General features: G+C 41.4%; 1 protein-coding gene across 1 annotated transcript in view; it reads right to left on the bottom strand.

Moving 5' to 3' along the window:
• Positions 1-14,884, bottom strand: part of DESI2 (desumoylating isopeptidase 2) — a 51,585-nt gene that overhangs the window by 20,349 nt on the left and 16,352 nt on the right. The window contains exon 2 of the mRNA XM_056567185.1: positions 3,211-3,283. Coding sequence (XP_056423160.1) covers positions 3,211-3,283 — 73 coding nt within the window. The remainder of the gene's footprint in view (positions 1-3,210; positions 3,284-14,884) is intronic.

Genomic DNA, 14,884 nt, shown 5'->3' on the forward strand with positions numbered 1-14,884 from the left:
TTCATTTTTCCATAACATATGCTCCGAAGCAAAAAAAATTGAAAAAAAAAATAAAAAAAAAATAAAAAAAAAAAGACTTTGCGAATTTGGTGGTTTTCTTTTGTGTCATTTACCTTGTGGTCAAACTGACCTGTTATTTTCACACTTTAAAATCGGTCTGATTCCAGCAATACCAAAATATGTATAATTTCCGCCACGTTTAAATATTTAAAAGAATTAAAAAAAACTTTAGAATTTCAATATTTTTTTTTTTTAATGAGGGGGTACTACACTGGAAACCTCTTATTCTATATTCCAGCGGCAGGACCCCCGCAATCACCGGCAAGGCACCCGTCATTCGGTGCAAAGAGCAAACTCCGCTCCGTGCCCGATGACTAGCGATGCGAGCTGCCAAGCCCCCTCCATTCACGTCTATGGGAGGAGGCGTGACGGCTATGTACCAGCCATCACGCCCCCTCTATAGACATGAATGGAGGGGGTGTGGTGTGACATCACAACCGCGGAAGCGGCTAGGAGGGCCAGAGATCGCAGGGTTCCCCAGTGGCGGGACACCTGCGATCTAACATCTTATGTTACTAGTCAGTTGTGGTGATCTGTTTGCCGAAGCCAGGCTAAAGGCCTCAAAAATTCACCTGCATGGCGCCCGGAACTGCATGTCCCTGGTGCAATAAATTCCAGCTGCAGAAATATTCGTTAACAAGCATTAAAGTGGTATTGCAGCATCAGGTATAAAAAATAATACGGCAGAAGTATAAAGCATTGCTTACCTGTCTGCCCCAGTTCTGAAACCACCAAAAACCCTTTTTGTTTTGTTGCTCAGTAATTTCTCTTCCTATGACCGTACAATTCCCAGAATGCAATGGATTCCCTCAGCTCTTCATTACAGCCCTCCCACAGTATACCTGCCAGTCCTCTGCCTAACCTGCTGCAGAACAGTAGATTCTTTCCACACAAGAAGTCTGCAAAAGCTGCTGTATTCATTGCCTGTCTGTGCCTATGACATTGTTTAACACAAGGCAGCATGGTAGAAAACACATCTCATCCTTCCCTACATGTAACAATAAAGATTATATTTTATAATATATATATATATATATATATATATACATATATATATATATATATATATACATATACATATTATACATATATATATTATACATATATATATATATATAATTTTTTTATAATATATATATATATATTTTTTTTTTATAATATATATATATATATATATATATATATATTATAAAAACATATTATAAAAAAATATATATATATTATAAAAATATATTATAAAAAATAATATATATATTTTTTTATAATATATATTTTTAATTTTTTTTTACAATATATATAGATTTTTATAATATATCTATCTATCTATCTCTATAATATATCTATATCTATCTATATACACACACACACATATATACACACACACACACACACACACACACACACACACACCTAGTAGGGCTAGAGCTCAGAGACCAGATCCGGTCAAACGTCCTGAGCCAGCAGAAGATGGCCTTTCCTGGTGAAAAATCAGGAAAGGCAACAGGGCCACTGATAGTTATTTACTTTGCCGGTAACTGCAGCCTTTGAGTATGGTGTTTTCATATGTGGTCTGCAATGCAAAATGAGTCTGTTCACTAACCATATAGAGGCCACATACCAGTTTTACAGTGGCATTATTTGTTATATTGGTACTTGAATAATGGAAGAATATACACATTCCTGGTGGAAAATGTGCACCTGACCCCAACTGGGATTAGGTGTTGCTATGTTCAATTTCGAACACTCAGACCACAAATTATAAAAATGTTTGACAAGTTTTTAAAAAGACACTAAAACAGGTACAATTTGAACATCTCTGTATTTCAGATAGACAGTGCTGTGGAATGTATAAACAAAAAAAAAACAAAAAAAGCTTTGAATATTTACAATGAATTCATACAAAATACGTATGAGGAAGTGATGGTGGGGAGGGATGCTTCAATATAATCCTTATTATTGTAAATTTAAATAATAGGGCAGATTTACGTTTGGAAATGTGCCAGAATGCTGGTGCAATTTGCATAAAATAATACTCTTTAAACTTTGACTAAACAGTCTAAGGTGGCATTTCCACAGGTCCGTGAAGTCGTGCATTTGAACACGGCTTTAGGCTGGGTTCACACGGCAGAAAACGTGCAGAATGTCCACCAAGAATGTCGCGGGGGACCAACTATTGGGAACCCTTGCAATCTCCTGTATAAGGCCCCAGCTCTCTCTGGGAACTGTGCCTGTTGACCCCCGCACGAGGTGGCAGCCGACACGACCTCTCCATGGGAGGCATCTCATTCAGCTCTCCCAAAGAGATATATTAAGGGTGTGTGTCGGCCACTACTTTGTGCGGGGGTCAACATACCCCGTTCCTGGAGAGAGCTGGGGCCCCCAGTGGTCGGACCTCTGCGATCTAAAACTTATCCCCTATGAAGCGGATAGGGCATAAGTTTTGAAGCATGATATATCTCAGGGTTTTACTATGAAGATAAATAGGTCTAAACTGATCCAATATGTGAAATGAAATCTATTTGCAAACACAAGTAATTATTAAAAATAAACCATATATGAAAAAGGTAGCCCAACCAATCCTCTCGTGTTTTGTTTTTGTTTGTGTTCATGGGATACATCCTGTAGGCTGTTTTCTCTTCTGGTCAAACATGATCAGTTCTCCTCACAAATAGTGAATATACAGCAGCATAAATTCACTTACATACTAATACATGGTGCATTCACATCACAATTTTGCTATACGGTTCTGTATACAGTTTTTTTTATTTGAAAACCACATGGCAAACCATATATTGACATCCCAAACAAAAATGTACACAACAAGATGTATCCGGTTGTGAAAGTTTTTTTGTAGTGCACAAAACTGTAGTCAACCACATTTCTGTCCTGTTTTTCGGCTTACTAAGGGTAAATTAGGGTGGCCAGGATGAGGTAAATATATATTATGTACTACTATAGCTATTATATTACAATCTGTAACACCAAATTCACTTGGCAGGCGGGGAGGGATATTATTCCCTATAACAACACTGTAAAATAAGTTTGCTGTGGAAAAGTGGTTCATGGCACCACCCTTTAAGTGTATGCTGTCTAAGAACAGTTTTTAGAAAGTCTGGGCCAAGGTCTTTAAAAAAAATATATAACACATACCTCGACCATACACCTGAATGCCCGAGTGGAAGACCCCAATTCCCAGGGATGACGTGTACTCATTGATCCAATACTATAAGAGAAAGATAAAGCATGTAAAGCCCAAAACAAATCAATAATTTACTTAATGTAAAGAAGCACTCCAGGATTGCCTTATGTTTACCTGTTTTAGCTGATGTGGCATGGATTTTTAGTCAACACAAATGCTTTTCTAATGCTGCCTACATTTCCCATGAAGCCTCTGGATTTGCACAGAGGGGGTGGGGTGGAGTTTCACTGCTGCAGTTCATCTAATCAGGCTGCTGGAGTTCATCCAGGTGAACGGATTAGATTTAGGAGTAAAGATTCCGGCTGCGTTCACACGTTACATTTTTACCATGTTTTTATGCATTTTTACAGCAACTTTTGCAATGATGGTAAAAAAGGTGAAAAATCATTGTGAAAATGCAAAAAACACACAGCAAAAACATAACATGTGAACACAGCCTCAGGGGAGAGGTTTACTATATATGCAGATTATATAGAGACAGCAGCAGTATACAGATAGATATCTACTGGCAGCTCACAGACCCCTTTCCACTCAAGCTCTAATAGGTGGTCATCTCATCCTGTAGTTTAAAAGATCACATTAAGCACTATAATTTTTTTAGTGGTCAGAGTAGTGATCACATGACATAGCTACAGTGATGAAATGTATGGATGCAACTGTGCTGGAATATAACAGATGGCACTATAGGACTTGTGATGGTTAGTGTCCATTATATGGGGGGGGAATCTCGAGTGCTTCTTCAGAGCAACCAAGAATATGTAAGCATTTATATATTGCTATAGTTTAACTATACAGATGCAGTTATGGATTTAAAATAAATAAATAAATAATAGAAATAATATACAACAAATTTAAATTTACCAACTGTCCCCAGTAAATGGCAAAAATATAACTAAGGGATATTGTTTTTACTAGATAGCATAACAATACAGGCTTGGGAACAAGCAGCACCAAGCTACAAAACTAGTCAAATATTACAGTTCATAGAAAATTCTTTGTTCTTATTTATAGTGAAATACACTTCCTGGCACTTTCAGAAATGTGAATGACTATAGCTAAACAGTGTAAGCAGACTGTTAGGGTACGTACACACTATGGATCAGCAAACTTTTTGCTTCATGGTAAATGAAGTATAAATTACGATAAAGCAGTGCTTATTACCATGGCGATTACTGCAGAAATACAAAAGTCTATAGGTTTAAGTGCTTTTACTGTTGAATTTTGGCAGAAATCAGTAACAGAACTTCAGCAGTGTGAACACAGCAAAAGGAAAACCCACTGAAGGGAATGGAAGTGTGCTGCACAGCAGAATCTGTGTGGAATTTCTTGTGGATTCTACCTTGAAATTCTGTACTGTAAACTAATCATTAGGAGGTGGCCGGAAAACAACAAGTAAATGTGTATATTGGTGGTCTTATGGTTAGCAACACTTCTGGAGTTATAATGGTAAATAGCATACATGTCACGTATAACTTGGCTCCCAGTGAAAAATAGTTTCTTATAATCTCAGTTGGACAAAAAATATTTATTTTATATTATTCTATGGGCATGGAGTAATAACGTACATACATGTACGTCATGGGTCGGCTCCTATTCTATAACGCAGGGCCACGCCGTGGCCCAACGTCATAGCGGGTAGGACCCGTGGCTAATAGCGCGCGGCAGTGATCACGGTGCCGCGCGCTATTAACCCTTTAGACGCGGCGTTCAAAGTTGAATGCCGCGTCTAAAGTGAAAGTTAACTAATGCCGGTTAGCTCAGGGAGCTGTTCGGCATCACCGCGGCATTCCGAACAGTTTACAGGACAGCCGGAGGATCCCTACCTGCCTCCTCGCTGTCCGATCGCCGAATGACTGCTCAGTGCCTGAGATCCAGGCATGAGCAGTCAAGCGGCAGAATCGTTGATCACTGGTTTCCTATTAGAAACCAGTGATCAATGTAAAAGATCAGTGTGTGCAGTGTTATAGCTCCCTATGGGAGCTATAACACTGCAAAAAAAGTTAAAATATAAAAGATCATTTAACCCCTTCCCAAATAAAAGTTTGAATTACCCCCCTTTCCCCCCCCCCCCCCCCCCATTTAAAAAAAAAACAAAAACTGTAAATAAAAACAAAACATATGTGGTATCGCCACGTGCGGAAATGTCCGATTTATAAAAATATATAGTTAATTAAACTGCATGATCAATGGTGTAAGCGCCAAAAAATTTCAAAGTCCAAAATAGCGTATTTGGTCACTTTTTATATCATGAAAAAATAGCGATCAAAAAGTCTGATCATTACAAAAATGGTACCGCTAAAAAACTTCAGATCACGACGCAAAAAATGAGCCCTCATACCGCCCCATACACAGTAAAATAAAAAAAAGTTATAGGGGTCAGAAGATGAGAATGTTAAACATATAAATTTTCCTGCATGTAGTTATGATTTTTTTCCAGAAGTGCGACAAAATCAAACCTATATAAGTAGGGTATAATTTTAACCGTATGGACCTACAGAATAAAGATAAGGTGTATATTTTACCGAAAAATGTACTGTGTAGAAACGGAAGCCCCCAAAAGTTACAAAATTGTGTTTTTTTCTTAAATTTTGTCTCACAATCATTTTTTTTTCCCGTTTCGCTGTGGATTTTTGGGTAAAATGACTAATGTCACTGCAAAGTAGTATTGGTGGCGCAAAAAATAAGCAATCATATGGATTTTTAGGTGCAAAATAGAAAGTTATGTTTTTTTTAAAGGTAAGGAGGAAAAAACGAAAGTGCAAAAATGGAAAAACCCTGGGTCATGAAGGGGTTACTGGCCATTTTAACTGCATAACATTTTTTGGATAAAAAGTCACTTTACTTCAGTGTTGTTGAATCAACCAGACCCATAAGTGCTCGTTAACATGGACATTAAAAGGGGTACTTGGCTGGATTTTTTTAAATAATCAACTAGAAAGTTAAACAGATTTGTAAATTACTTCTCTTTAAAAATCTTAATCCTTCCAGTACTTAGCTGCTATATGCTCCACAGGAAGTCCATTTCTTTTTGAATTTTCTTTCTTTCTGACTACAGTGCTCTCTGCTGACACCTCTGTCAAATTTAAGAACTTTCCAGAGTAGGAGCAATTGCATTGCAAACCTATCCTGCTCCAGAGAGTTCCTAAAATGGACAGATGTGTCAGCAGAGAGCACTGTGGTCAGACAAAGGAAATTCAAAAAGAAAATAACTTCCTCTGGAGCATACAGCAGCTGATAAGTACTGGAAAGATTAATTAATTAAACAGAAGTAATTTACAAATCTGTTTAACTTTCTTGCACCAGTTAATAAAAATTAAAATAAAACGTTTTCCAGTAAAGAGGCTGAAGATTTAGGGTGCATTCACATTGCGGAATCTCACTGAATTCAGCGAGCGAAGATTACATCTGGCAGCTGCCGCCAATAATACTTCAGCGCTAGGGCCGCGGGCCACTGAGCCATCACCTGCAGAGACCCATTCACTCTAAAGTTCACACGGTGGAATTCTGTAGTGTCAAAGTACCCGTAGCCTCTGAATTCATGTCAGAAATCTGAGGCATACCCTTGGAATTCTAATGCAGATTATGACAATGCCTTGGGTTTCACTGCTGTTTTAGATGCAGATTAGCCCCATACAAAAGGGACTATAACTTGCCCTAGCTACCTGACACTATTTGCGCACAGATTCCTTGTGGAATCCACACACAAGTGCACCAATGTGTGAGGTCACTTTTTCCACACATGGGGGAGATTAAAACCTGTTCACAGGAAAAGTTTCTGAGTTGCCCATAGCAACCAGATTGCTTCTTTAGAAAAGGTCTCTGAAAAATGAAGGAAGCGATTTGATTGGTTGCTATGGGCGACTCAGCAACTTTTCCTCTGGACAAGTTTTGATAAACCTCCCGCATGGATTTTAAAATCTGTCAGAAAAACAAAACTGCACTGTAGTTGTCACTAAAAATAATGGGAAGATAGATACTTATTTGTGGAGTCCGTGCTGGTGTGCAATAGCCTGTGATGTTACCTGTTGTCCTAATATATAAAATAACTAGCTGAGTACCCAGCGTTGCCCGGTTTTTCCTTCCTAATCCTTGTTGTGGAGGAAAATCAACAGAGGAAGCTTTTGACTTCATATCCCGTCCTCATATACTGTTGTCATATCCAGACCTCATATCCAGACCTCATATCCAGACCTCCTATCCCGACCCGTAATATGTGTACCAGGTATTGAAATATCTCCAGCCGTATGGAAGTTATGTGGGAAGATACAGTTCCCATTGATTTGCATGGGACTTTAAACAAAAACCCCAACCCTCACCAATGGGGGTAGTTAAGGGTTAAATTAACCATCCTATATTTTAAGTGGACATATAACTAATATGTGACCAAGTATTATCGAAATATCTCCAGCCGTTTGGAATTTATGCAGTAACATATTTCCCATTGACTTGTATGGGACTTTAACCAAAAACCCCGACCCTAGCAAATGGGGGTGAGTAAGGGTTAAATCACCTATCCTATGTTTGTTGTTGACATAAGTAACATGTGTGCCAAGTTTCATGTTAATATCTTTAGCCGTTTGGACATGACTGTGGAACAGAGACAGATATGTGTAATATTTAAATATTATAATATTTTTATATAACCTCCAGCAGGCCACAAATGTGCATATGTCCACTGAAACGGTCAGAAACAGACTCCATGAGGGTGGTAAGAGGGCCCGACATCCACAGGTGGGGGTTGTGCTTACTAGGGATCGACCGATATCGTTTTTTAGGGCCGATAGCCGATAACTTATACCGATATTCCAGTATAAGTTATCGGCTATTTAACCCCCTGCGACACCGCTGCAGATCATTGATTTAAAGCGGGCGCTTTAAATCAATGATCTGCAGTGGCTTTTGCGGGGCCATAGGCCACCGCCGCCACCACCCGCTTCTCTCCCCTTACCTGTCAGGGTGGTCCGGGCCATCCATCCTTCATTCCTGTAGTGTCCGGGGGCGTTCCGGGTGAAGAGTGAACCGGTCCGGGCTGTCCTTCTCCGGCGGTCATCTTCTCCACTCCGGGCAGGCTCCGGCCTAGTAACGCAGCATAGACGCCGCTGCGCAGTGACGCCCGTGCGCAGCGACGCACCTGACATCACGGCATAGCGGCGTCTATGCAGCGTACTAGGCCGGAGCTTGCCCGGAGTGGAGAAGATGACCGCCGGAGATGAAGTACAGCCCGGACCGGTTCACGCTCCACCCGGAACACCCCCGAACACTACAGGAAGGATGGATGGACCGGACCACCCCCATTACGGGTAAGTTAAATTTTTTTATTGACTCGGAGGGTGGGGGAGGGGCCCGACCGATATACGCCCAGCATCACGGTGGGGGGTGCATCACGCGGTGCGGTGGGTCGGGGGTGCGGTGCGGCAGATCGGGGGGGGGGGGGTGGCAGTCGCGGTGCGGTGGGGGCGGGGCATTATCGGCAAGGTAATTGCCGATACCGATAATGCCCAAAATCGTGATTATCGGCCGATAATATCGGCCATACCGATAATCAGTCGATCCCTAGTGCTTACAGCCCAACACCGTGCAGGATGCAAGACTGGCAAATTCGCCCTGTGCTCTAGACAGATGAAAGCAGGTTCACAATGAGCACATGTGACAGACATGACAGAGTCTAGAGACGTTGTAGAAAATGTTCTGCTGCCTGCAACATCCTCCAGCATGACCGATTTGGCGGTGGGCAGTAATGGAGTGGGGTGGCATTTATTTGGGGGGCCGCACAGCCCTTCATGTGCTTGGCAGAGGTAGCCTGACTGGCATTAGGTACAGAGATGAGATCCTCAGACCCCTTGTGAGACCATATGCTGGTGCAGTTGGCCCTGGGTTCCTGAAAGACAATGCTAGATCTCATGTGGCTGGGGTTGTCAGCAGTTACTGCAAGAGGAAGACATTGATGCTATGGACTGGCCCGCCCATTCCCCAGACCTGAATCCGATTGTACACATCTGGGACATCATGGCCCTCATTTACTACTCTAAACCCGACTTGTTTTGTCAGGTTTTTTGTCGCATCTTTGTCTGCGACAAGTCGCAGACATCGTGCGACAGTCAGAGACACGATGCAACATTTTTTGCGGACAGACCCGATTCGGATTCTCCCAACCCCGAAAAAGGGGCGTAACACCACATTTCTGAGCTCTCCCACGTATTTATAAAGCTTTCCAACCCCAATTTGTTGAATTGTTGTGGATTTTTTCCCTACAACTCAGGAGTTTGAAACCAAGCCAAAAAAAGACGCAAGTGCAACAAACAGGTTGCAACATAATAAATACCAGGGGAAAATAGAAAATTGGGTTGTAAGTCTATGTTGCTTTCTTACCTGATTGCTAAGTAAATGAGGGCCCATGTCTTGCTCCATCCACCAACGCCACGTTGCAACACAGACTGTACAGGTGTTGGCTGATGCTTTAGCCCAGGTCTGGGAGGACATCCCTCAGGAAACCATCTGCCACCTCATAAGGAGCATGCCCAAGCGCTGTAGGGAGGTCATACGGGCACGTGGAGGCCACACACACACACACACACACACTAATGAGCCTCATTTTGACTTGTTTTAAAGGAGTAGTCCGGCGTGCACTTTTATTTTATCCGGTCCGGGCTGCAAAAAAAAAAAAAAAAAAAAATTTCTCTTGCCTGCCTACGTGCCCCCGGAGCTCCGGTACAGGTGTTCGGTCGCCGGGCTGTTTGCTTCTTACTTCCTTTTAGCCCAGCACGTCACACGGAGCTTCAGCCTATCACCGGCCGAGGCGGGACATCAAAAGTTTGGGCACCCCAGGTAAAAATTTGTATTAATGTGCATAAAGAAGCCAAGGAAAGATGGAAAAATCTCCAAAAGGCATCAAATTACAGATTAGACATTCTTATAATATGTCAACAAAAGTTAGATTTTATTTCCATCATTTACACTTTCAAAATAACAAAAAAAAAAAAAAAAAAAATGGCATCTGCAAAAGTTTGGGCACCCTGCAGAATTTATACCACGAACTGCCCCCTTTGCAAAGCTGAGACCTGCCAGTGTCATGGATTGTTCTCAATCATCATCTGGGAAGACCAGGTGATGTCAATCTCAAAGGTTTTAAATGCCCAGACTCATCTGACCTTGCCCCAACAATCAGCACCATGGGTTCTTCTAAGCAGTTGTCTAGAAATCTGAAACTGAAAATTAGTTGACGCTCACAAAGCTGGAGAAGGCTATAAGAAGATAGCAAAACATTTTTAGATGTCAATATCCTCTGTTTGGAATGTAATTAATAAATGGCATTCATCAGGAACAGTGGAAGTTAAAGCAAGATCTGGAAGACCAAGAAAAATATCAGACAGGACAGCTCGCAGGATTGTGAGAAAAACAATTACAAACCCACATTTGACTGTACAATCCCTCCAGAAAGATCTGGCAGACACTGGAGTTGTGGTACACTATTCAACTATAAAGATATACTTGTACAAATATGGTCTTCATGGAAGAGTCATCAGAAGAAAACCTCTTCTACATCCTCACCACAAAAACTGAACTTTGCAAATGAACATATAGACAAGCCTGATACATTTTGGAAACAAGTTTTGTGGACCGATGAAGTTAAAATTTAACTTTTTGGCCGGAATGAGCAAAGGTACGTTTGGAGAAGAAGGGGAACAGAATTTAATTAAAATAACCTCTGTCTAACTGTTAAGCATGGGGGTGGATAAATCATGCTTTGGGGTTGTATTGCAGCACGTGGCACAAGGAACATCTCACAAGTAGAAGGAAAAATGGATTCAATAAAATGTCAGCAAATTTTGGATGCTAACTTGATGCAATCTGTGAAAAAGCTGGATAATGATCCTAAACACACCTCGAAATCCACGGGGGATTGCATCCAGAGGCTTAAACTGAAGGTTTTGCCATGGCCTTCACAATCTCCTGACCTCAACATAATTGAAAATCTATGGATAGACCTTAAAAGAGCAGTGCGTGACATAAAGCCCAGAAATCTCAAAGAACTGGAAGACTTTTGCAAGGAAGAATGGGCAAAGATACCTCAAACAAGAATTGAAAGACTATTGGCTGGCTACAAAAAGCGTTTACATGCTGTGATATTTGGCAAAGGGGGCAGTACAACATATTAACTCTGCAGGGTGCCCAAACTTTTGCAGATGCAGTTTTTTGTTTTCTGTTATTTTGAAAGTGTAAATGATGGAAATAAAATCTAATTTTGTTGACATTAGAATAATGTCTAATCTGTAATTTGATGGCTTTTGAAGATTTTTCCATCTTTCCTTGGCTTCTTTATGCACATTAATATAAATTTTTTACCTGGGGTGCCCAATCTTTTGATCCCCACTGTAGTTCATTCAGATCTAGGATGTGTTCTTAGTGTTCCCTTTATTTTTTGGAGCAGTGTATTCCCAGATCCCCTTTCTCGTAGGCATATTAATGTGGACAATGACATAAGCTGCAGTTCTTACGGAAATATTCTCTACTGCACATTAGCTAGTGGTGTAGACAGATTAGCAGGCAGCGCTGGCCAGCAGCAGTAGAACAGATAAAACAGGTTAGTTTTATAGTAAGTGTCAGTCCTCGTGACAGATGATAGATTCCAGAAATAAAATCTTCCTCCCAAGCAAAGTGTTCTGTCAGTAACCAATGCTCTCACCAGGGCCTGAAGCTCCATCTATAAGTTATGAAGTGTCCAGCAGGCAGCCTCTACTTGATAAATTCACATCGATTTAGCCCACAGGCTAAACTAATTACTATGCTTTGTGCAAAGATTAGAGAAGCCTGTCCACTACTTTATGGTGTATTGTTCATAGGATTACACAAGACCATCAACTGCTTTGTCCTATCAGCAACACATTGTCAGATTGGGGGGGGAAAACAACTCAAGATTAAATTATGATACATCTGTGTACAGTGGATTCCTTTATTCTGACAATAGCTAAAAAAAAATATATATATATATATATATATATATATATATATATATATATATATATTTTAACCCCTTAACAACCATGGACGTAAATGTACGTCCTGGTTTGGCAGTACTTCGCGCACCAGGACGTAAATTTACCTCTTGTGTACGACTGAGCATCGGAGAGATGCCTGCGCCATACACAGCAGGTTCCGGATGCTATTAGCAGCCCAGGACCCGCCGCTAACGGACGACATCGGCGATCGCGCGGCTGTCCGCCATTAACCCCTCAGATGCCGCGATCAGTACAGATCACGGCATCTGCGGCAATGCGCACGTTAAAATAGATGATCGGATCGCCCGCAGTGCTGCCGTCTCCCGGCGTCTCCTGCTCTGGTCTGAGATTCAGCAGACCAGAGCAGAAGATCACCGATAACACTGATCAGTGCTATGTTCTATGTATAGCACTGAACAGTATTAGCAATCAAATGATTGCTATAGATAGTCCCCTATCGGGGCATAAAAAGTGTAAAAAAAAAAGTGAAAAAACCGCCCCCTCCCCCAATAAAAATGAAAATTGTCAGTTTTTCCCATTTTACCCCCAAAAAGGGTAAACTTTTTTTTAATATATATATATAAACATATTTGGTATCACCACGTGCGTAAGTGTTCGATCAAAATATAATGTTAATGATCCCGTACGGTGAACGGCGTAAACATAAAAAATATCCAAGAATGCTGCTTTTTTGTCACATTTTATTCCAAAAAATAAAATAAAAAATGATCTAAAAGCTATATATATATATATATGCAAATGTAGTATCAATAAAAAGAACAGATGACTGTGCAAAAAATGAGCCCTCATACCGCCCTATATACGGAAAAATGAAAGTTATAGGTGGTCAAAATAGGGCGATTTTAGATTACTGATTTTGTACAAAAAGTTTTAGATTTTTTTTTTATTAAGCGGTAAAAAAATATAAAAGTATCTAGCCATGGGTATCACTTTAATCGTATTGACCCACAGAATAAAGAACATGTCATTTTTACCGTAAATTGTACAGTGTGAAAACGAAACCCTCCAAAGCATAGGGGATAAGATGTCAGATAGCCGGGGTCCCGCTGCTGGGGACCCCTGGGATTGCCGCTGCGGCACCGCGCTATTACTGCACAGAGAGAGTTCGCTCTGCACGTAATGACGGGCAATACAGGCGCCGGAGCATTGTTACATCACGCCATGACGTCACGCTGCTCCGTCCCCTGTATCACCTGTCATTACGCACAGAGCGAACCCCCAGCAGCGGGACCCCGGCGATCTGAGATCTTATCCCCTATGCTTTGGATAGGGGATAAGATGTCTAGGGGCGGAGTACCCCTTTAAGGTTAAAATGGGCTTGGCTTGGGGTTAATAAATATGAAGTGGAACCATGACTTAGGGGCTTATCTCAAACCTTACTAAGAATTTGCCACTGCTGCCTACACACTTTTTCGCCTGGCCGATATTAACATCTATTAAACCCCTTAAAGTGTACCTGTAAACAAAAACTTTTTATATAAAGTAGATAATATGTGTATATTTGTCTTATACAATGGTTAAAAAATGGGTATATTTTTGTCCGTTCAGCTATTGTGTGTGCGTCTCTGTAAGGAGTCCAAATACAGAAAGCCGAGTTCTGTGCAGGGAGGCTTTGTGACATGGTCCTGTCTTACACAGCAGATTGACAAGCCTGGAGCCTGCACAGAGCCCTGCTTGTTCCGCCCTCCCTTCCTGTATTTGGACTCCTCACAGAGACACACAGCATTTTTTCTAGGGATTGACAGATCTTGATTTTTTAGGGCAGATACTGATACCGATAATATGTTAACTTTGAGGCCGATAACTTATACCGATATTCCGGCACACGTTATAGGCTATTACCCCCCCCCCCCCCCCCCCCCGGCCCCACAGAGGCCGATGCAGAACAAGGATTTAAAGCGGGTGCTTTAAATCAATGAACTGCAGTGGCTTTTACGGGGCCAGAGACCGCCGCCGCCACCCGCTACTCTCCACCTGCCTGTCCTGGGGTCCTCCCTAGTCCAACCACCGCCGCTGCCCCATTGCCTCCCCCATCCCTGGTTTACTAATTACCTGTTCATGGGGTCCGTGCTACTTCTGGCTCCAGCGGTGTCCTGAGCTGTCACTGTGCGCACTGTGACGTCGCGTTGAGGACATCACTCGTCATTGCACAGAGCACAGCAATAGCGCAGGACGTTGCAGAAGCCAGAAGTAGCGCGGACCCCGGGCACAGGTAATTATAAAACCAGGGATGGGGCATTATCAACATATCGGCAAGGTAATTGCCGATACCGAAAATGTCAAAAATGGTGAATATAGGCCGATCCCTAATTTTTTCACTCAAAAATACACACATTTTTAAATCGATGTGTATTACAAATATACATAATAGTATTATCTACATTATATCAAAAGTTTTTGTTAACGACAAACACACTTTAAGGACACAGATCATTTTTGCCATAAGGACTGAGCCAATTTCATTTTCGCATTCTTTTTATCCCTCCTCGCCTTCTTAGAGCCATAACTCTTACTTTCCACCCACAGACCCATATGACGGCTTGTTTTTTGAGCAACCAATTGTACTTTGCAATGACATCTTAATCTTGCCCTAAAAATGTATGGCGCA

Source organism: Hyla sarda, chromosome 3 (genome assembly GCF_029499605.1).
Source record: "Hyla sarda isolate aHylSar1 chromosome 3, aHylSar1.hap1, whole genome shotgun sequence".
NCBI lineage: Eukaryota > Metazoa > Chordata > Amphibia > Anura > Hylidae > Hyla > Hyla sarda.